This window comes from Triticum urartu, chromosome 2 (assembly GCF_003073215.2).
Source record: "Triticum urartu cultivar G1812 chromosome 2, Tu2.1, whole genome shotgun sequence".
NCBI lineage: Eukaryota > Viridiplantae > Streptophyta > Magnoliopsida > Poales > Poaceae > Triticum > Triticum urartu.
Window position 1 is genome coordinate 654,809,542 of NC_053023.1, and position 22,064 is coordinate 654,831,605.

The 22,064-nt window shown below is 47.3% G+C and overlaps 2 protein-coding genes across 2 annotated transcripts; one reads left to right on the top strand and one right to left on the bottom strand.

The window, feature by feature from the left end:
* Window positions 1-4,271: 4,271 nt before the first annotated feature.
* LOC125539468 lies at window positions 4,272-8,054 on the top strand. Its single transcript, XM_048702926.1, has 2 exons — window positions 4,272-4,409; window positions 6,731-8,054. Exons 1-2 carry the CDS (start codon window positions 4,331-4,333, stop codon window positions 7,807-7,809), a joined length of 1,158 nt encoding a protein of 385 aa, XP_048558883.1. The 5' UTR covers window positions 4,272-4,330; the 3' UTR covers window positions 7,810-8,054.
* LOC125539467 (gamma-aminobutyrate transaminase 1, mitochondrial) lies at window positions 7,969-13,472 on the bottom strand. The gene is made up of 19 exons (XM_048702925.1): window positions 13,282-13,472; window positions 12,435-12,565; window positions 12,206-12,290; window positions 11,964-12,036; window positions 11,718-11,815; window positions 11,532-11,624; window positions 10,841-10,914; window positions 10,607-10,645; window positions 10,372-10,460; window positions 10,216-10,292; window positions 10,058-10,132; window positions 9,696-9,743; window positions 9,505-9,588; window positions 9,337-9,424; window positions 9,132-9,210; window positions 8,947-9,037; window positions 8,795-8,873; window positions 8,433-8,548; window positions 7,969-8,346 (listed from the first exon to the last, which is right to left on the bottom strand). Exons 1-19 carry the CDS (start codon window positions 13,321-13,323, stop codon window positions 8,272-8,274), a joined length of 1,536 nt encoding a protein of 511 aa, XP_048558882.1. The 5' UTR covers window positions 13,324-13,472; the 3' UTR covers window positions 7,969-8,271.
* Between the last annotated feature and the right edge of the window lie 8,592 nt (window positions 13,473-22,064).

Genomic DNA, 22,064 nt, shown 5'->3' on the forward strand with positions numbered 1-22,064 from the left:
TGTATGTTATTCTTTAGGCTGATTTTGGGTCTGACAGTTTGACTTCTTCTCCCAACTTGACTCTTCATCAACTTCACTCGATCTCCAACTAAAGAAAAAGAACTTCACTCGATCACACACATCACTACGAAAGAGTACGCATGCACACGCGCATGAAGTTGTCTTTTTCCGCATCTTTTCTCTTGTCTTTTCTATTTGTTTATCTGAACAAAGGGATTAGTGTGTTTAGAGCATCTCTAGCAAATAACAAAGTTCTGGGTGTTGAACTTGAACATACGAGTGATCTTGTCCAGCTTCCATAGCATAAGGGCATCTCCAACGCCGACCCACAAACCGCCTGCATACATTCGCACTATGTTGTCCGGACATCGGAAATCATACTACGCGGGCATGTATCGGTCCGCTCGGCGGTCCGGACGCATTTTCTCTCGCAAATTAGAGACAAAGGGGGATGGTTGCGGGACCGAGTCCGGACATCAGCCATGTTGGAACCCGACACACCAGGTCCACTAAATCCGCCATCCCGATCTCATTTTCTTCCACTCCTCTACTTTACCCCCTTGCTTTGCATCTGCAACCTCCACCTCTGTTGCCGCCACTGTATCTCCGGCCGCCACACTTGCATTGCCGAACGTTCGCAACGAGCATTGACAGCCGTTTGCCCAGGTACGCTCTACCGCCGTGTCGACGACCTCCATGGAGGCCACTACGCCCGGCAAGTGTTCGGTCAAATGCCCATGAGCTTATTTTCGGAGGCCATGTCGTTTTTTCAGAGTAGGAAGGATGGCAGGGTACTTAACCATGGAGGATGAGTTGTTGTGCGATGCGTGGTTGACTTTATCCGCGGATTTTGTAGGCAGAAGCAAAGGGGGTACATTCTGGCAGCAAGTGCATGAATCATTTCACGCACGAAAGCACATTGCGCCATATGACATGCACATCATCCATGATCGCAATGTGAGGTCGTCATCATATCGATGACATGCCATCCAGACCATCGTTAGCAAGTTTTGTCACGTAATTGCTTAGCTGGAGGCAAGATGGCCATTGCATGCGGCAGAGGAGGAGATCATAAGTTTTGCTTCTTCTTCCTCAACTTGTTAACCGAATCATTCATTCACTCAATGTTACTCTACACATTGTGTAGCCCTTACGTGTTGCCGTGATGTACCACAGGATAAAGTGGTCGCCATTTACGTACACACACTATTGGGTGAAACTGAAGGGTAGTATGTGTGGGACGACATGATCCATTAAAAAACTTGTTGGACATCGAATTTGACACACTGGACATATTTGCATGCTATGTATAGATTATTTGTGCTATTTTGTTTCCGAACTTTGATGAATATCAGCCGGTTTGCATGTCCGCTAATTTAAAACCCGGCTTGAAATGAGGAGGAAATTTGTGGGTCGCCATTAGAGATGCCCTAATGCGGCAACGTTTGAATAATTTATCCAAATGCATTAGAGGATCTACAAACAGACCCCATAGACGCCCTAAACGCCCGGGCAGGCTGCCTGGTCAATGTTCGGATGAAAAAACGTCATCCAAATGGACGCTTCGTATCCGGTCCAAACACCCGGTCTGACCGACACTTCCCATATCGGATGCCACGTCGGACTGACCACTAAGGCCCGCGCCAATTCAGTCATATTCCCCCCCCCCCTTCCTTGCCTGACCAGTCCTCTCCTCCTCTCTATTGTTGGCCCTCATCCACAGAGTCGTCACCAGAGTTCCGCTGGCATCGTTGCTCCACTGTCATCCCCAACCTAGGGCTTCGCCACCGGAAGCCGCAATCCACACCGCCGCTGACCGTGGTTCTCCACCACCGAACGTCATATCGATACGTTCAATTCTCCCATATATACACCTCGCGCTCTACGTGTTCGGTGAAGTGACAGAGCTAGATTTTGATTCTTTCGGTCATCATTTCTAGGTCATTCAATGGATTCATCATGGAATAATGGCTATGAGAACTCTGACCTTGATGAATTCATATTCAACGAGTTCATCGCCTCGTCGGATTTGTGGAGTTGCGATAATGTGCGAAGTGGAGACACTTTGGCGGCTCATGACATGTTTTGTAATCTTGCACAACATGATTGTCGAGGATGAGGATGAAGGGCCAGCACGCACACATGATATTGAGAAGCCCAGAACTCATGTCCGCCTCCTGGAACAAGGGGCAGAGAGTATTGCAAACTTTTTGGAGAAGCATCGACAATTGCAAGATCAACATGTGCATGTTGAATGATCTTGTGGAGCATATGCGGGTCCACACTGAAATCAGTAAACTTTGCTTTTAGTTTATCAATTATGCACTATGAACAATATTTATGTTTGAACTATGTATTCTTAAGTACACACAATTTGTATTTATGTGCATTGAACAATATTTGGCCAAGATCATCGGCGTGCATGTGTTTGCATGTATTTGATATTTTTGAAATAGGGATTACGGTTGCAAAACGCATTATTTGAGAGTCGTCCGGTCACTGTCCACGGGTGCGTCTGGACGAGTCCGCGGACGTATAGGCACCCGTAATTGATAATTCTGGTTGTAGATGCTCTTCTCAGATTCGCAATTGAGAAACCCATACACAACTTCAAAATAATCTGGTGTAGCACTTGTGGGCGGTTCATATGAACAATAAGAGCATATGTAAGAATGTGTTGAATTTAAATTTGAGCCTATTTATTTCAAAACTGTATTACGATTGGGTTGTGGAATATTTTTGCATTAAAACATTTCTCTTTGGATTATTGATGCATTGTGCTACTTATGATTCTTGATGCTTTGGAATATTTGGAGGCGTCCGTTTGACGAAGGCCCCTTGGATATGCCCTTAGAATCTGTAGGGATGTTTGGTTCGACGCGACCATGCTCTGTTCAACATAATCAGAAGTTCAACCATGGTTAGTGGACCAATGTTTAATAGTCTTTGGCGCAAGAATAGTTCACAGTTTTCTACATCACGAACAGTGTCCATTCCGGTGCACTATTACCATCTGGCAGCGAGCAGATTGTTCTCTTCACAGCCGATGTCATCATCGCCGACGACATTATGATCATCCTCGTCGTACAAGTTAAAAGAGACGGCATCGCCTGGTTCTTGTTGGATCGGATCCGGCCGACACTCTCTCCTCTCATGGATACATCTCACCAGCTGAAAAGGGTTCCGAGCGAGACAGTTCAGTGCTATCCGTCATTCAACTTATAATCATATACGGCATGAAAAAGCAGGAGCTGATAATGGCCGTGCTGTCAGTGCCCATTAGAGTACAAAACCCAAACTATAGCGCCCAAACACTAGTACGAGCTAGCTCAGCTAAGCCAGCTTACGAGCATGGAGTGGTAGCTGAGCATTTCCCATGTACACTGCGTACGTACCAAGGATGCTTGGAGAGCAGGTTGACGATAAAGTTTCCTTTATTCTTTTGATGAACCTAGGTTGACGCTCAAGCTAGCCAGGTTAACACCGGAAATGTATTTTGGAAAAAAAAACACCGGAAATGCATCGCTCGGCCTTCATTCCAACAACCGTCAGCCCATGTTTAAAAAACAACAACAGCCATGAGCCCGTGAGCCCGTTCAGACGGCCCGGCATGCGTACTCGGCTCGTGGCCCAGCTAAGAGCGACCTCCTGGCCTGCTGCCCAAGCGCCCCCAGTGGCCCAGTCCATGACTTATTGCAGTGACAAATTTGTTGACGCGGAAACCTTTCCCCCGTGGCCATGGGCGCAGTGGACTTCGGACGCCGGACGGCGCTGCCCGCCTCGCCTACGCACGCCTGCGTTTCCGCAAGGCACGGAGGAAACCGGACGGCACTCCGGCAGTGGCACGGTGGCGCGAGGAACACACGGCGTACTGTCGCATTGATGGGCCATCGGGCATTCCGCAAGGCACGGAGGAAACACGGCCATGTGGCCATGGAAGAGAGTCAAAGCGCGCGTAGGCGTGTGCCGCCGTCCTCCATCCTCAGCCGTGCCCGTGGGCGATCGAGGGAATGCACGGGAATCGCAACGGCGGTGCAGGCGCACACAGCAGCACAGCACGTGACCGCACGCACGCGGCGGCGGGCCGAGGGGGAGGCAGGCAGGCTGCCGGACTGACGACGGCCAGTTGAGCTCCACCGACCGGCGCCTTCCGCGAAGTCACCACCCTGGACCCTGCTGCCACGGACACCGCACACCTGCGATCCGTCGTCTTCCTATAAAATTGGAACAAACCACCTTCACTTCACTTCACTTCACCTGTTCACCCAGTAGATCGTGCACCGGTATTTCGATCAGCGGATCGATCGCCAGTAGGAGATCGATCGAATCGATGGTGGTCGGCGCCGCGCGCTGCGCCGCGGTGCTACTGCTCGCCTTCGCGGCAGCCCGAGCTGCCCCCGACGTAGATGGTGAGAGCATCGCCAAAGCTACTGCACTGTTTACATCTTGCCTGCATCCATGAGTGATTAGTCGTTCGTTAAATGCGATTGCCGTCTAGCGATCGACCGTCACTTGGTTAGGTAGTTCGAACGTCTTTGGTCATGTTCGCATACATTCTAGCTACGTGTGTTGCAAAGATGCATAGGAAATACCCGTCTATTGTCTCAGTTTTTTCTTAACAATCTATTGTCTAAGTTTAATTACCATTCTGTGCTAGCCATTGGATGCCACACTGCCGACTGGGGACGGCAACCTTTTCCATACACAATTCTTTTCAGTTACTTACAGTTCGACCCAAATCCAAATGGGTCGCATTTTCCCTTCTTTCTCCTGTATCATGGCCGCCACCTTTCCCAATATCCAAGAATCGGATGAATGCCCCTAACCTTGACTCGCAACTCCAACCATGTCCCCCCCCCCCCCCCCCCCCCAGCTCGTCAGAAATCTTGATCGACTGTGCTTTTTTTTTCGCGAATACGCAAAGCTTGCGTATCATTTCATTAATAGGTAGGAGAAAACAAGAGTAACATAGATAAAAGAGGGGGAAGTGGGAAAGAATACAACACAGCATACACTCTCCTAGCTCAAACTCCAGCCAAGGAAGGCGAGGAGACGAGACCCAGAGCACCTAGACCGCGTCACAACCATCACAAGGCACCACCGTCGCACGGCCACCGCTCCAGGACAGACCAAATCAACGTACCCCCACCTTAAGCGCCTAGAGGAGTTGGCAAGTGGGAAGCAGGATTTGGCTGAACAGGAGGAAGAAGCCATGGATGAGGCACCGACAATGTCGTACATTGCGCCCCGAATGCCCATGCCCTGAGAAGCAGCCCAAAACCAAGCTTGGCGTCCATCATCTTTAATTCCAACACTGGAGACGCCACGAGCAACCAAGACCGCGCCTTCAAGAAGGATACGACGTCGGGATGCCGCCGCTGTCCGATCTGGTGAACCAGACCTAGGGGTTTCCCCCGGTGCGCGAAGCGGGACACAGACAAAAGACCATGGCAGCGCCTTCAACAAGGACACGGCACCCGCAGGTGTCGCCACCGCCAGCAACAGCAAGCTGAGCAAGGATTTCCTATGTCAAACCTTTTTTTCCTTCTTTTTCATGAATACACAAAAGTTGCATATCTTTTCATTGATAGAAGAAGGGTAGCACAACATGGGATTACAACAACTCACTAAGCCATGTACACAGAGAGGCATGAAATTGAGCTCGTAAAATGACAGACGTGGGGTTGCTCAGCCCCAAAAGACCTCTCAGATTAGCCCTTGGGGATGGTGTTTTGGATTCCGATGGGGCAGGCCCTCCTATGTCAAACTTCACTAAATCTAATAAAATGTTAGCAAATTTGAAGATCTAGCTTTGATTTATGTCAACCTTTTTAAAATTTGACAGTCTATAGAAAAATGTGTCAAGATAATTGAATTTGTGGTTCAACCAGTTACTCCAAAAATTCAAACAGATGGAATGAGATGGGCGATATATTTCAAAACTCTTCCTCGCATCTAGGCCTTTTTGTAGTCATGCGTGGGATTGATGTGGGCACAAATATCTTCTTTTCTAATACCGTGTTAGCATTGTTTTGAACCTGAGACCTTTTAGCATCGATACCATATTGAATTAATGCTCCAATTATTTCATCCGAAAGTTTGAACTGATAGAAAGAGGGGACAATATATTTGCATATCAACAACATCAAATTAGTTTCATTATAATATCCATTACAAAATATACCGTTGTACTATATAATACTTCCTCCGATCCATAATAAGGGCCCGTTCGGAAGCTCTCCGCTTCCTCGCTTCTCCAGAATAAGTGTCGCAGTTTTAAACTGACATTGAAGTAGCATATTTTTCATTTGGAACTGAAGGAGAAGTTCAACAATAGAGTACAACTTGATTTGATTTGGAACTGAGGGAGTACTCCCAAGAAAAATGCTGGCGTTGACTTGTAATTATTCGCACGATATCGTGCAAAAGGAATCAAACCAGGGTGCACAAAATTGATTCATCTATGAGTCGACGGAGTGTAAAAAAAGTACTCCTAACATTTTCTTGAAAATTGCCGGCATTGACCTGTTGGAACCACAGAGATCAAATCAGGGCTCTGCACTCTAACGTGCTGCGTACGGGTGGGTACATGTATGGTTCAGATTATTATGCAGAATGTCAACGCCTGAGATCTACTCTAGGTTGACGGTTCACTGCCTGACACTGACACATCATGCATGCCAATATGCCATCACTAATTTGTGCGCGCTGCATGCATGCATGCATGCAGGCCCGCTGCTGAACGGCAACTTCGAGTACCCGCCGAACAGGTCGCAGATGAACGGCACGAGGGTCACGGGCGCGCACGCCATCCCCTACTGGAAGGCCGCCGGCCCCGTGGAGTATGTCGAGTCGGGGACGGACCGGCCGGGCGACGGCATGGTCCTGCCGGTGCCGGAGGGCGCGCACGCCGTGCGCCTCGGCAGCGGCGCCTCCGTCCGGCAGCAGCTCAGCGTCACCCGTGGCGCCCGCTACTCCGTCACCTTCAGCGCCGCGCGCACCTGCGGCCAGTCCGAGCGCCTCCGCCTCTCCGTCGTCCCCGACGCCGCCGCTGACGCGCCCGGCCGGGAGCTCCCCATCCAGACCGTGTACAGCGCCAGCGGCTGGGACTCGTATGCCTGGGCCTTCCACGCCGAGCGGGGCGTCGTCACGCTCGTCATCCACCACAGCGACGACGGCGGCGGCGCGGAGGACCCCGCCTGCGGGCCCCTCGTCGACGCCGTCGCCATCAAGACCCTCCACCCTGCCGCCGAGGCCGCCGGCGGCAACCTGCTGAGGAACGGGGGCTTCGAGGAGGGGCCGTACGTCGCCCCGGGGTCGACGTGCGGGGTGCTGGTGCCGCCCATGGGCGAGGGCGCCGTGTCGCCGCTGCCCGGGTGGATGGTCATGTCCTACTCCAAGGCGGCCAAGTACGTGGACGCGGCGCGCCACGCGGTGCCCGGCGGGTCGCGCGCCGTGGAGCTGGTGGCCGGCGTGGAGGCGGCGCTGGTGCAGGAGGTGGACACCGTGCCGGGGAGCGCGTGCCGGATGGAGTTCTCCGTCGGGGACGCCGGGGACGGGTGCGTGGCGTGCGGGCCGGAGCTGCAGCCCATGCGCGTGGTGGCGGCGGCCACGGGGGCGCAGGGGACCGCCGCCGTGGAGTACCATTCCCGGGGCACGGGCGGGCACGCGCGCGGCGCGCTGTCGTTCACGGCGGAGGGGAACCGCACGCGGGTGGTGCTGTATAGCTCCGGCTACCACACCATGTCCGACGGCAGCGGCTCGCTCTGCGGGCCCGTCGTCGACGACGTCTCGCTCGTCTGCGCTTAGAAGCCGCCGCCGGATGCTACGTCGCTAGCTAATGTGTCGGCACGGCAGCCATGCGCGATTATTTTAGACATTGCACCATCTCACATTTCTTTCGTTTCTTCTCTTCTGAGGAACATCATCAAATTTGAACGATTCATACGTAGGTCCGTACAAGAGATCTCAAAGGAATTCTTTCAAATTGTTTCAAATTGTGTCAGTACAAGAGATTATCAAAGTGGCAAGCTTATAAACGGCTTTATTTGGCAGATTATCTTTCGAGGTAAGAATGTACCAAAATCTATCTTGTCTGTAATCAAGTCGTCAATCACCATCGCTCGGTGAAAGAATGCTTTGCCATTCCGCGCATCAAGAACAGCGTCCGTTCCGGTGCGTTATTACCACCTGACAGCGAGGAATTATTCTGTACACATCCGAGACCATCGCCGCAGTCGACGTTATCATCATCGTTGTGCTGCATCTTGTCTAGTTTTTCTTCGATTTGAGCTCCGCCACTCTCTCCTCCGTGGACTTCATAGCTTCTCCGTATATGCTCACCAGCTGATAAGAGTTTCAGAGCGAGATAAGTTCAGTGGTGTCCGGAGAAAAGTAAAGGATGATGGTGCTACTGTTATTTCTGATCTTACCTCATCAACTTCGCCAGGGGTCATTGTCAATGGCGGTGACATCATAATGCTGTCGCCGGCAACCCTGACCAGCATGCCACGCTTCTGGCACTCCTGTCCGAAGATAGCACCAACACCTGAATATGCCATCAGGGAAACAGTTTGTAAGGATACTTTCTGGTTCAGTGAACGTATGTATATCCTGGAACACGACCAGTCGTTCTATATTTCTGGGATGATAAACTTCTACTCCCTCTGTAAACTAATATAAGAGCGTTTAGATCACTAAAATAGCAATCTAAATCTTATATTAGTTTACGGAGGGAGTACTAGTATAACAATGCTCCAGTGAGAGTGGTTCCAAGCTATGACTTGTTACTTACCCCATTCAGCAGGGAATGGGTCATCTCGTGATTTATTATTGGCGAACTCAGTTCCGAGTATCAATCCTACACCACGGATCTGCATACAGGAGCATGTCGATTATGCTTTTGAACAAGAAAAGAGTCCGCTGAGACAAATAAAAGCAGGGTACCTCCCCAACAATTGGGCTTCCTGCAAAGGCCTTCGTTCCCTCCTGGAAGCGTGGAGCGATTTGCTTCACATGATCAGGAATATTCCTTTCCCTGATACCATATAGTTTGCGAAAGATTCGTAAGGACAAGAAAGCAAATACGGGCAGAGGTAGGGGCTCTGTGTGCTATGGGAAGTGCAGTATACCGATAGATTTTCAACGCCTCAATGGCGACAGCACAAGCAACTGGATGGCCAGAGTATGTAAAGCCATGAGCAAATGAACCTGCAAGAAAAAGACAGCAGCTCAGCGCACATCACATTTGTGAAGCTCACATATCCTTAAAAAAAAGGCTAGAGACATGCCAACACAGATATGACTAATTAAGCTCACGCAATGCCATTCACTTACCTAGCTTATTGCTCTGAGAATCAACCACAGCTGCTATTTCGGGGCTAACAAGAGTCGCTCCAATGGGCACATACGCAGACGAAAGAGCCTGTTTTCATGAAATTGGCAGGCTCGGCTGACATCGGATAATTAATATTTACTGATATACTGTTGTGAAAGGATATTCACCTTGGCCAAGGTGACTAAATCTGGCTTGATGTTATACATATCAGATCCGAACATGGTTCCCAACCTTCCAAATGCGGTAATGACCTGAAACACATCATCAGTTAATAACGACTGCATACAGAAGTTTCCTGTGTTCCTGCACTATCTAGTATTTTGTTTTGTGTTTGACTTCACACGTGAATTTAAAGTACCTCATCTACTATGAAAAGGATGTCATACTTCTTAACCACAGCTTGAACCTGTAGGCAGACAGGAAGATGAGATAAGATAAACAAGGAAAAGAAGAATTCATGTCCACTATATAGAAGCAACCTAATATATACACTAGCTTTAAGGGTTCATCAGGCAATAATGTTTCTGTGGATTCTGCTAAAAAAAGATGTTTCTGTGGAACTACTGCAGCATAAGAGAGTGAAGAAGTATTTAGAAAGCTCAGTAAAGTGTAATCTTAGCTTCACTGGAACTTAACAGTGGGGTCAAATAAATGAATTGAAGAGTCTCCTTCCCCTTACGTAATCTATCAAAAGATGTAGCTCAAGGATTTTAAAACCACCTTATCAAAATAGGTCTTTGGAGGAGGGATGACACCACCAGCACCCATGACAGGCTCAGCAATGAACGCAGCAATCTAACAGGAGAAAAATGCATGAGTCAAGTAGTATACTTGGGACCTATTGCATAAATATAAGTTTGGTGACAAGAAAACCTTACTGTTTCTGGTCCTTCCTTGAGGATAAGATCCTCTAAATTTTTGGCAAGTCTTGTTGCAAATTCTTCTTCTGTCTCACCTGCCCCCCACCAAAACAATTTCATTAGTAACAAAAATGCTGCATTGATCATAAAACTAAATTTTGAAATAAAGAGTACCAGGAAGATGGAAGCGCCAGTAGTGAGGGCAGTCTGTGTGCAGAACAAAAGGTGCTGGCAGATCGAACTTCTGGTGCAGGGCAGGAAGACTAAAGATACAGAAGCGATTAGCAAATAAATTAAGCATCAATAAGAAATGGACTACTAGATTCGTCAAAGTACTAGGTAGTAGGTACTGATAGAAAGAAATATCCACATAAGAAGAAAAACACGGTTTTTTTAGGCCAATACTCACCCAGTGAGACTAGCTGATATTAATGTTGATCCATGATATCTGCAATAAATACAACGGTAGTAAGAAGGAACTCAAAGTACCTCTGAATTACATACAGAATATAACAACGAGACCCCAAGAATATTGAAGTCATGACCCAGGATGGAAATTGATGCCACTGAAAATTACTTACAAATAAAGAAAACCCTATATTTCTAGTTTGAAGATCAAAGATTGAGAAACTATGTTACTTACGCTTTTGATCGTGCAATAAACTTTTTCTTGTTTGGCCTCCCCAATGCATTGTTATAATACCATACCAGTTTGACCTGAACAAGTGTAAACGTTGTAAATGTGTCAGCAGTGCTGTGAGAAACCAGAAGAGGGAGAACAAAACAAATTCCACATCAGCACAGATAACTAGTGCTTATCACCAAATGACTATGCCATTCAGTATGGCAAATATATCAGCTAAACATATTGAGTGAAATAAACAACTAAGGCTATGGCCATCTCAAAAAAGTGCAAATGGTGAACCAGGGACAATAGCTACACTAGCCTTCTAGAAATGGAACACCCAAAAGGTTCTCTCTTTTGACACGTGGAGGAACCATGTAAATCTCACAATCCACCCTACTGTTTGTGTTTCAGTGCCCCAACTTTTTCCCTGAGAAAAGGTTCCTAGCGATGTGTTCTTTAAGGTAAAAAAACTATGTACGTTTGTTATTTAAATAAAAGCTCGTGTCACTTTCTCATACATAACACAATGTAAAACAGTTTTTAGTGATTCTCTGTAGATGCGAATGCCGAATGACGGTAAGAGCAACATATATTGTATCTATAGTTGCTACCCTTCTTAATGAACAGAGCATCTGCACGTTATTCCAAAAAAATTGTTTTAAAATACAGTAGAGTAGGAAATGGTCAGTAGTTCCAGCGATCATACATGTGAGTCATTTGCTTCCGAACCGCTATTTGTGAAGAATGCCTTTCCCATTTTGCTTGCAGTAAACATGCTAAGAAGGTCGTCTGCAAGATCCTGAAAACAACAGGCCGTCTCCATCATCAGTATCCACGAAGTCCGAAAATGATTTTAACAGACCGATAGTCAATAAAGAACGCAGAAATTTACCAATGTTGGTTTGGTTGTACGGTTCCAGAAGGAGTGATAGAAGGGCAACTTGTTTAATTGGTCAGTTGCAGCTTTGACTAATCGAGGCTCACTACCACCTGAAGAAACCATGGAAGATGAATGAAATTAGACTGTATACATTACTCTTAAATGCACAAAAATAAAATGGTAATGCAGGGTATTATCCAAAAGAATGGACAATTCTGTGGTACATAATCACACTCCAAAGATTGTACTTGTACATACCTAAAGCTGTACACCAGAGTCCTGCTAGAGAATCTAGATACTTATTCCCGTTGATGTCATAAACATAAGACCCCTGCATATTCAGGTTAACATTGTATAAGGCAAACATAGATACATAGCTCACAACCATAGCATACAGTAATGAACATCTTAAGCTTCCATTTCCAAAATCAAATGTTACATTGCAAGCAAAGTAACAAAGTAAACATATACAGTATAATGCAGAATTAGAGAGTCGCAACCTCAGATCTCTCAATAACCAGCGGATGCACATCATTGCTCTGCCATCCAGCTGTGAATGGTGCCAACATGCCATGCCCCTTAAACCTGGGAAGGTTATGCATTCAAAGTCAGCAGTAGCTAGTAGTAAATATATAGAATCAAAACCTGCATACGCTCCAGTGCATAACAGAGTAAAATTATGTGATAATTCCACAAATACAATCATAATAATAAAAGAAGATGATATACCCATTTTCTTCAGTTGAGTTCGTCTGAGGAGACGATGCTGAGCTGAAATGTCTGACTGATGCATCTGACAAGCTCTCTGCATGCCCTTGTAAGCCCCCGGCGCTGGTTAAATACTTCACAAATTTGCTTGCCTATGAAAGTGTAAATTAAGGACGATGAAATAAATGATCACACATGAGCTTGGAATCTTTGGCAATGGCAAAAGTTGGCAGGTAAGATGTGAAGTCTGAACGGCTGCGAAAGTAGTGGAACAATCATGTCATAGTAATAGCATCTGGATCGGATGTCTAACATTGATCATAGCCATCACAACTTTTACATGAAAAAAAAATACAGGAATGTTTCGACCCCGCCTGAAGAACAGAGTGATTCCACACTCCCCAACTATTCATGTACGTAAGGAGGAGCGTTAAAGGTAATAACAGAATGGAATCAGGCACAGTAAAACCGTGCCCAACAAATATCCTCAGAAGCATAAAGGTAGATTCCAAAGGCGATGCAGATTCCGGCACAGAACCGCGCGGGCCATCACCGGAGCGGATCGAGAACAAACATAGAATGAAATGGAAATCCCCCTTTATGTAGAATCTTCACGCCCGAATTTGAATAAGAGGCTGGTACCAATCAGGCGCGCCCTCCGTCTCCGCCCGCCGGCCGAGACGGCCGGGGCCCCTCCCTCTCACGAAACGATCGCCGCCGGCGTGACGCCCGAATGACGGCGCCGGCGACCCCGAACCATCGTCACACACACAGGCGCAGGCAGGCGCGGCTCGACGGTTGTTGTACCTAGCGCGCGGAAGAAAGGGGAGGGGAGGAGAGGGGAGGAGAGGAGGGAGAGGGCGGTGACCTGCGATGAGGCATTGGATCGGAGCAGGCCGCGCGCAATCATCTCGGCGGTGACACGGGAGGATCAGAGATGGCTGTTTCCGTCGGAGAGGAGAGATACAGAGCGAGAGGCGAAGGGGGAGGGAGAGAGACCTGCGGTGCGGGGCCATGGCATGTCGCTTGTCACGGATTTATTCCGGGGAGGTGGGGAGAGAGGGAGACGTAGCCAAGTTTTCCGGAGGCTGGGGGGACGTACGTGGCCGAGTTATCCGAGCGCAGACACACGCAAGCAAAGAAAGATGTGTACGTACGTGCGACCTCTTCTTCTTCTCGCATCTTTTGATTTGTCGACATACTGTGTGGTGTATCATCTTTGTAGTATCACTCCTAGAGCAACTTCAACGCAGCTACCCACTTCGTCCGACGTTCAGGTTGACGCGAACGAAAATGAAGGCCCAACATACCGATCCATTTGCAAAACGTGTCTGCGAGGATCCATTTGCGGTTCAAATTTGCATAGAAATGCATCGGCGCGGACACGAAGCAAACGCATCGCGCGCTTTTTCGGTGTCCGTCACGTCCTCACCTGATGGCCATCCAACTACCACGGCAGCTTTATTAATGACGACCGCTCACCGGGAGCCACGCGTCAGAGATGCCGGGCGGCCTTTTTTAATTCGAGCGTGCGGTGGGGACTGTCCTCATCCGCTTGCACATGTCTCATCCTCATCTCGCCACCCTTGTGCTCCCCGCCGACGACAAAAGCCTAGCAAACCCTAGCCACCACAATGGGCGTCTTCTCCAACAAGGGAAAGGGCAAGGGCCCCGCCGTCTCTCCCCGCGCGCTCCTTCCTTCCTTCGTCGTCGTCTTCCTGCCGGCCAAGGCAGCGGATCGCCGTCCCATGCACCAGGTGAAGAGGCATTGGGAGCACCGTGCCTCTCTCCCCTACCCCGATGTCATGCTGTCGCACGACTGGCACTTGGATTCGGAAAGGATCCCAGTGTCGGCGGCGCCGCGGTCAGCGCGGGCGCACGCGGAGAAGATGCGACGCCGGAGCAACGCCAAGACCCAGCGTACGCGTTCGACTCGCCGTCGTGGCAGCGGTGGTTCGCCTTCGGACACAAGGAACCCAGGAGGTGCGACGTCCGCGACGTCTCGCATGGCTCCCCACCGCCGCCCCTCCTCGTGTGTGACAAGGACCAGGTGGCGGAGGCCACCTACCAAACGGTGCTGGCGGTTGTCCTCCGGGAGAACAAGGAGGAGGAGCGGCGCAAAGAGGGAGGAGAAGGAGGAGGCGGCTTACAAGGCGCGCATGGCGGAGGGCATGGCGCTGTCCGCGGCCGGCGACTGTGTCATGTCGCTGCTGGCCCCACCGTGCCCAGCCAAGGCCGAGCCGGAGCCGACCCCATTAAGCGCTACTCCTGGACCGGGGTGGTGCGCGAATGGGTCAGCGCACCACCGATCTGGATGGGGTCGACAAAGGTGCAAGAGCGCGCCTACCTCGAGCAATGGCGCCAACAAAGGTTGGCCGAGGAGCGCCGCGAGGGCGAGTACCTCGAGATGCTGGAGCGTCACGCTGAGGAGGAGCGTCGCGAGGTCGAGGAGGAGGCGCGACGTGCCTAGCCTGCGGCGGACGATATCGCCAGAGTCTGGAATACGACGTTTCCCTGGGCCGGCCCAGCCCCCACGTCGACGACAAAGATGCCTAGGGCAGCACGCCTCATCGTAGTTTAGGTTTAACTAATGTTTCAGTTAATATAAATATGGACGTGTGGACTCTCACGGCCTTTGTGCCCGGCATTAATGTTTAATTAACAACTTTCTATTTTTGAAATATTTGTGTACTGTTTCTTTCGCGCGACCTAAAAAATGGGTCGGGCCAGCGTTGGACGCATGCGCCGACCCAAACACGAAAACGGATATACGTGTCTATCAGGGCGATCAAAATGAACAAAAAAGAATAAAATCGCCGTCTGTTTGGGTCGTCGCATTGTAGTTGCTCTTTAAGATCCAGATCCATAAAGTTATAATAATCTCGCTAACACGCGACGTGCTTCGCTGGAGCAAAGTTGGCTGTGTCTGGGAGGAGACACGTGCAGGCAGTCTGAAATAATAATACTCTACTCTGTCCATCCTGATTACATTATCTAGTTGATGGTTCGGTTGGTGTAATGTTTGATACGCATCCCAGGAATGCCGCGACGGCTACTTTGTGGATTCAATTGCATTAGGTAGGATAAGATGACATCTTTAACCAAATGGTCGTTTGCCCCCATTCCTGGGAGAGCTTTCCGAAGCTTAAAAAGGAGACGCTGCGAGGGTGCGATTCCAGGCCAACGTCCAGCGATGGGACAATAGCGACCTCTAGCGTGGAGTGGTTCCACCTCCAGCGGGAAAGTGTCACGGCTGCAACTGTCAAGTGCACGTCAGCACATAAGGAAAGCCACAGCCACATGCGATGCAAGCCCTCTCCGGGAAAACTCTGCTGCTAGTCCAGATTTTAGGCACGAGGTCGCTTTCGATTACATACAGGTTTGCCGTCGCGCCCTTTTGGTTCATAGGATGTGAATATTATATCCTAGGAACAAAAAACTTGTAGGAGTTGAGATGTCACGTACTTCCTCCATTTTACAATATAAATCGTTTTGGCAAGCTTATCTAGATGAGATTTAAATGTGTCACAACTAAGGTGGTGTTTGGTTCTTTAGTCCTAGGACTTTTTCTAGTCCCAATTAAAAAGTCTCTAGTCCCTAAAAAGTCTCTCCCTGTTTGTTTTCAGAAACTAAAAAGTTCCTAGTCCCTTCCTAGAGGTCATTAAATGATCATGTTGCCCCTAGTATATAGAAAAATAACAATCAAACAACACTATGGGATGGCGGACCAATGGGTGCATGGAGGGGCATTGTTGGAAAAGTCCCAAAACGTCTCAAAAAGACTCTCGTTGAGAGTCTTCTTCATTTAGTCCCAAATGCCTAGTTTAGTCCCTAAAAAGTCCCTCCCGTTTGGTAAAAAAAGTCTCTAAGAGGGACTTTTTCTAGTCCCTATACAAAAAAGTCCCTGTAAACAAACACCCCCTAAGTCCTTCGTTGTAGGATCAAACCTACTGTAAGATTGGTGCAACATCGCTAGTTTATTTTTGGCGATCGATAGACGCCGGCACGCCGGCCTAATATTTCGGCTGGTCCACTTTCAGCCGTCTAATTAAGCCCTCTGCAGCCGTCCAATTGACGCATTTGTCTTCCTCACGAGTGTGTACAAAAATAGACCCCCTCCCTCTCATCGCGCCCGCGGTGTCACACGCTCTTTGGTTGCCGCACCTCGCCGGCCGTCCTCGTTGTCGGTCGCCGCACTCGTTGCCTCCCGCACTTGTCGCTGACTCCACGCATACAACAGCTATGGCCTGCGATTGCACCTCCGGTGGCGACGCCCCCCATCGCTCGCCGTCAACATTCACCACCGACATGCTCGCCATCGTCAAAATCGCAAACAAAAAAAGTGTGTTTGTTCCAATGAAACTAAAGAATAGTTGTAGCAGAAAAATACTCTGGTTCCAACAAAAATCCAAGACCATGGTAACAAAAGTAATGGATGTTTGTTCCACCAAGAATCAAAACGGTGATAACAAGAAGAAATTATGCTTGCAACAAAAAAAAAGAAAAGGGTTCCAGCAAAAGTACTTAACGTTTCCAGCAAAACTATGAATCATCGTTAGTACGGTCGTAGCAAAAAAATCACCGCTTCCAGCAATTTTTTTTTGCTGGCTCCAGCAATTATGGACCACCGTCGTGGCCATCACAACACGGCTGCCGCCGGTTCTGGCATTTGTCTTGCTGGTTGCTACTCCACCAGCATACGGTTGTAGCTCCGCCGAACTACGGTTGCAGCTCCGCCACGCCGGGGTAGCAGCATCTTCGCCGGCGAAATCGCATAGGTGGTTGGCGGTGCCGCCCCACTTGTAGCCCGTCGTCGCCTACCTCAAAACACTGGGCTTCGCTGCTTGCAGCACCCCACGCCCGCCGTCACTTACCCAGAAAAAGAGGGCAGCAGTCTCAAGTGTTGTGGCAGCATTCGAGGACGAGGACGCGCACGCCATGGCGACGAGCTCACCTGGGCGACCCATGGTGACGACCCCCCCGCCGAACTACGGTTGCAGCTCCGCCACGCCGGGGTAGCAGCATCTTCGCCGGCGAAATCGCATAGGTGGTTGGCGGTGCCGCCCCACTTGTAGCCCGTCGTCGCCTACCTCAAAACACTGGGCTTCGCTGCTTGCAGCACCCCACGCCCGCCGTCACTTACCCAGAAAAAGAGGGCAGCAGTCTCAAGTGTTGTGGCAGCATTCGAGGACGAGGACGCGCACGCCATGGCGACGAGCTCACCTGGGCGACCCATGGTGACGACCCCCCCCCCCCCCCCCCCCCCCCCCCCCCCCTTTTGCAGCAGCTCTCTGAAGGGTGTTGACCGCGCGCTCTCAATAGCCCTCTGTAGCTCGGGAGGTAGGGGAGGGAGGAGTAGAGAGAGGAAAGAGATGAGCAAGGTCGGGGCTACCGCTCCCATGACTGGCAATGGAAAAAAAGGAGAAAGAGAAATGCAAGAGGATGAGATAAGGATGAGAGGGCGGTGGTGGCGCTAGGACCAACAAAACGAGTGGCCAGGAGCGATTTTATAGTACATCACACGTAGTGGCGGAGCTACAAGAAATCCTTTAGGCGGGCCAAATAGGCATATTAAAGCTAACCTGACAAACTTTTGTTTTATGGCCTCGTTAATCCTCCACTATTTGTTGCTACATGGGGCGGGCTACAGTCTAATTTTGCCCCAACGTAGCTCCGCCCCCGATCACACGAACGACCGGCCCGCGAAACGCACACAAACATTTCCCTTTATTTTTCTGAGTTGTCGCTCAAGCTATTATTGCTGCTTTCGTTTCTCGATCTTGTGTGTTACATTGTTTTTCTTGGGCCAGGCCCAATACCATTTTTTTGCTTTTTTGTCTGTGCATTTTGTGGGCCGGGTTGCCTGTGTGTTTTTCATTGTCTCATTATTTTCTTTTTTCTTTTAAATTTTTGTGTCTATATATGAAGATTAGCTTAGTGCGATTGGCAATTTTTGTTCAAGTATGTGTCCATACTTGGAGAATCTTGTTTCATTTGTGTATACATGTAGACTAAAAATTTCTCAATAATGCTTTCTCTGATCAAAGATTTCATGCATGCTAATGTTGTATCTCGAGTGCCGAGGGAGTGTTTTTAGATAGCAAGTCATTTTTTAGGTAGCAGATTTTTATGTTTTTGTGTGAAATCTATAAAAACAAGGCTCAACTCTTTTGTTGCGAAAGTATGAATTAAATTTCTTTTTTATGAATAATTTTGCCAGAATAGTATTGCTCTTTTCTTGTTTATTTATCCCAGTAGAGTGAATGCGCACGTCTATTTTATTTTTTGTTGTTCTTCTCCTTTTCATTTTTGTCTTTTCCATTTTTCAAATCATGATATTTTTTATACATGAACACTTTTTTAAGTGCGCAGAACACTTATTGAAATTCGTGATTTTTTAATTTGTGAGCACATCTTCAAATTTTTGATTTTTTTAAAAAACTAATGAACATTTAAAAAATATTTTAATATTTTTCGAATCGAGTTTGCTAAATCTCATTTTGATGAGATTTTAACAATGTCTTATCTAAGCTGTGGTTCGTCCAACCTATTTGTTGTAATCTTTGTGCAAACTTGATCCTGCTTCATTTTTTGCATCATGCAGCATGCACGTCCTCATGGCACCTGTAGGGTTCAGGTGCGGGTAATGCTTGCCCAAACCTTCACCCGTCCCATTTTTTTTCTGCCCAAACCCATACACGTACCCGCACCCCGGGTATCATATCTTTCCCATACCTGTACCCGGCCGGGTGTGGGTAATACCCGCGGGTAACCCATACCCGTCTGGATCACCTTTCAAATAAAATTTTGCCATGTACTTACAGCATGTACATACCACATTCCAGTATGTATATTAATATATACCACATTTCAGCATGTATATTACAGCATCTGAACACACACACACAATTTACCTATATATATATATTAGTATATACCACACACACACACACACATATATATTAGTATATACCACATTTCAGCATGTATAGCGGGAGTACATACTCCGAGGAGTACACACACATATATTCCAGCATTTCAGCACATAAACATGTCAAGTTTCAGCACTTAACAATAGTTTCAGAATTTCAGCACATATGTCAAGTTCAGCACTTGGAAATATTTCAGCACACATAGTCATTTCAACCACAAAGTTCGACACATAAATAAGTTTGAAGACCGCAAATAGGTTCAACACACAAATAAGTTCAACATCTCAACACACAAATAGATTCAACATCTCCAACATGAAACCGAACGGTCCAAACCAACTTGACTTGCTTTCATCTTCTCTCCACTTCATGAGCCTTGACATCTCAAATCATCAATTCCTAGTATGGGACATATAAATTGCAAGACATGAGAACTTGAGAGTAATGAGTACAAGCTATGTTTAGTTTGCAATTCTTATGTACTACTAAGATAACAAGAATAGAAGATAACATGAATACAAGATATCTTTGATGTGCAATTCCGAAGTAGTAATAAGATACATCATAACAAGAATACAAGATATGTTTGATTTGAATTCTTAAGTACTACCAAGTACTAACCTGCATCCCTTCTTGAATGTCTTGAAGACAAGTCCAGAAGCTAGTTTCTGTTGTGTGAGCATCTACAAAAGTAGACAAACGTCAACAACATTTCAGCAAGAGAAAATATTAATGAAGTGCACTATTTTGTCACCTATGTACTTGTTTCGAAGCCAATCTTCCGAGCACATTAGAACCTCCACCATATAAGGTGTAAGTCGGCTTCTATGGTCATTAAGCTTTCTGCCACTTATACTAAAGGCTGACTCTGAAGCAACTATTGTTACGTGAATAGCAAATATGTCTCTTGCTACTTTCCTTAAGGTCGGATACCTGGTTCCAGCCACCTTCCACCAATCCAACACATTGAACTTTTCAACGTAAGGCACTAAACCATCAGTCAAGTACTGCTCTATTTCACATTGAAGTCTAGCTGTTGCAGGCATTTGCTGAGCTACAATGTTATGAAATATACTCATGATTGCAGGAGCTTTCATTGTGGTCATCATAGATTCATCATCTGGTGTACATGCCTCATTTTCCACTTCATACTCCTCCAATAATGAATGCAAACTAGCAACTATGTCATCAATTTTTTCAATGCATTCATAAGAAGATGGCTCAATTCCATGGAGCATGGCAAAGCAAGCTACCAACATTTGCTTCTTGTATCGAGGGTCAAGAAGGGTAGCTATAGCCATTAGAGCTTGAATGTCACTCCAATACTTATCAAATTTTTCAGTCATGCTTCTTGTCATTTTTTGGATAATCTCATTGCTAGAAGTTTCCCACTGCCTCATTTTCATTTTAATTTCACATATCTTAGGGAAGTAAACATTGGCAGTCACATAATCGGTCCCAATCTTCAGCACTAGGAAGCCACTCATATTGCTTATCCTTTTCTTTTGCACGTTCAAACACAAGTCTATAAGGTAAAGCAATATCAAGCATTATGAAAGTAGAGTTCCACCTAGTCTTGCAATCAAGTTTCAACCCCCTTGTTATTTTAACTTTCTAATACTTAGCCATTTCCTCAAACTGTTCCACCCTTTTTTGGTGAGGCAATCCAATATGCCACACTTTCACGGATGTTTTCTATAGCTGATTTCATGACATCTAAGCCATCCTTCACTATCAAATTCAGAATATGCGCAGAACAACGCATGTGAAGTAGAGTACCTTCACAAAGAAGCTTATTTTCCCCTATCTTGCCCACAATCTCCTCAACTGCCTTGTCGTTGACGTTGCAATTATCAACTGTCACGGTCAAGAGCTTCTCATCAAGATTCCATTCCACCAACGACTCATGAAGCATCCCAGCTATAGCAGCCGCATTATGTGATGCATGAACATAAATAAACCTACAATATGCACACATACACACAGTTTGAGAGTTGGCAAAAGCTGAAAATAGGCACAACACAATATTTAATGCTTTCACTACAATATACCTCATGAGAATGTTCCTTAGCCTCCACGACTCATCAATGAAATGGGTTGTGATAGCCATATATCCCTTCTTTTGGCTGTCAGAGGTCCACATATCAGTGGTGACAGCAACCCTTGATTGGATCATACTCATGTACTCGATGGCCTTCTTCCTTTCCATTTTGTATCTTCCCACAATATCATATCTACAAAACAAAAGAAAATAGACAGATTCGTGTTATTTAGTAATGGCAAAGAAGAAACATGAAGAAGTAAAAAGAAGGAAATAAATACATAGCATATTTACCAGATAGTATTTCTTGTATGAAGCTTGAATAACGGCTGAAGGGCAGCAACAAATCTCCTAAAACCAACATGGTCTACCATAGACAAGGGATAATCATGCAACACCAACATGTTGCCAAGCTCAACTCTAGCATAATCTTGATCAAAAGTATAGCTCTCCATGCTCACTTTCCCATTCTCTTCGGCACTCACCTTCAATGAGGATTCACTCAAAGTTTTACCGCCCTTGGTCTTCAACTTCTTAAGAGTGCAAATATCAAGATGCAAACGAAGATGCTTAGTTCCATTCCTCGATCCCGCGGTAAGTACCTTGTGACGATCCTCATCTTCTTCATTTCCAACCAAACCTTAGATGTGAGCTTGCGCTTAGAAGGTAGCACCTCCA

Excerpts from the sequence above, each read along its gene's own strand:
- LOC125539468 (XM_048702926.1), top strand. The coding sequence starts at position 4,331 with ATGGTGGTCGGCGCCGCGCGCTGCGCCGCGGTGCTACTGCTCGCCTTC. Across the intron at positions 4,410-6,730 it reads AGCTGCCCCCGACGTAGATG|GCCCGCTGCTGAACGGCAAC; the intron begins GTGAGAGCATCG and ends GCATGCATGCAG.
- LOC125539467 (XM_048702925.1), bottom strand. The coding sequence starts at position 13,323 with ATGATTGCGCGCGGCCTGCTCCGATCCAATGCCTCATCGCAG. Across the intron at positions 10,461-10,606 it reads ATATCAGCTAGTCTCACTGG|TCTTCCTGCCCTGCACCAGA; the intron begins GTGAGTATTGGC and ends CTGTATCTTTAG. Across the intron at positions 9,589-9,695 it reads TCCTTTTCATAGTAGATGAG|GTCATTACCGCATTTGGAAG; the intron begins GTACTTTAAATT and ends GATGTGTTTCAG.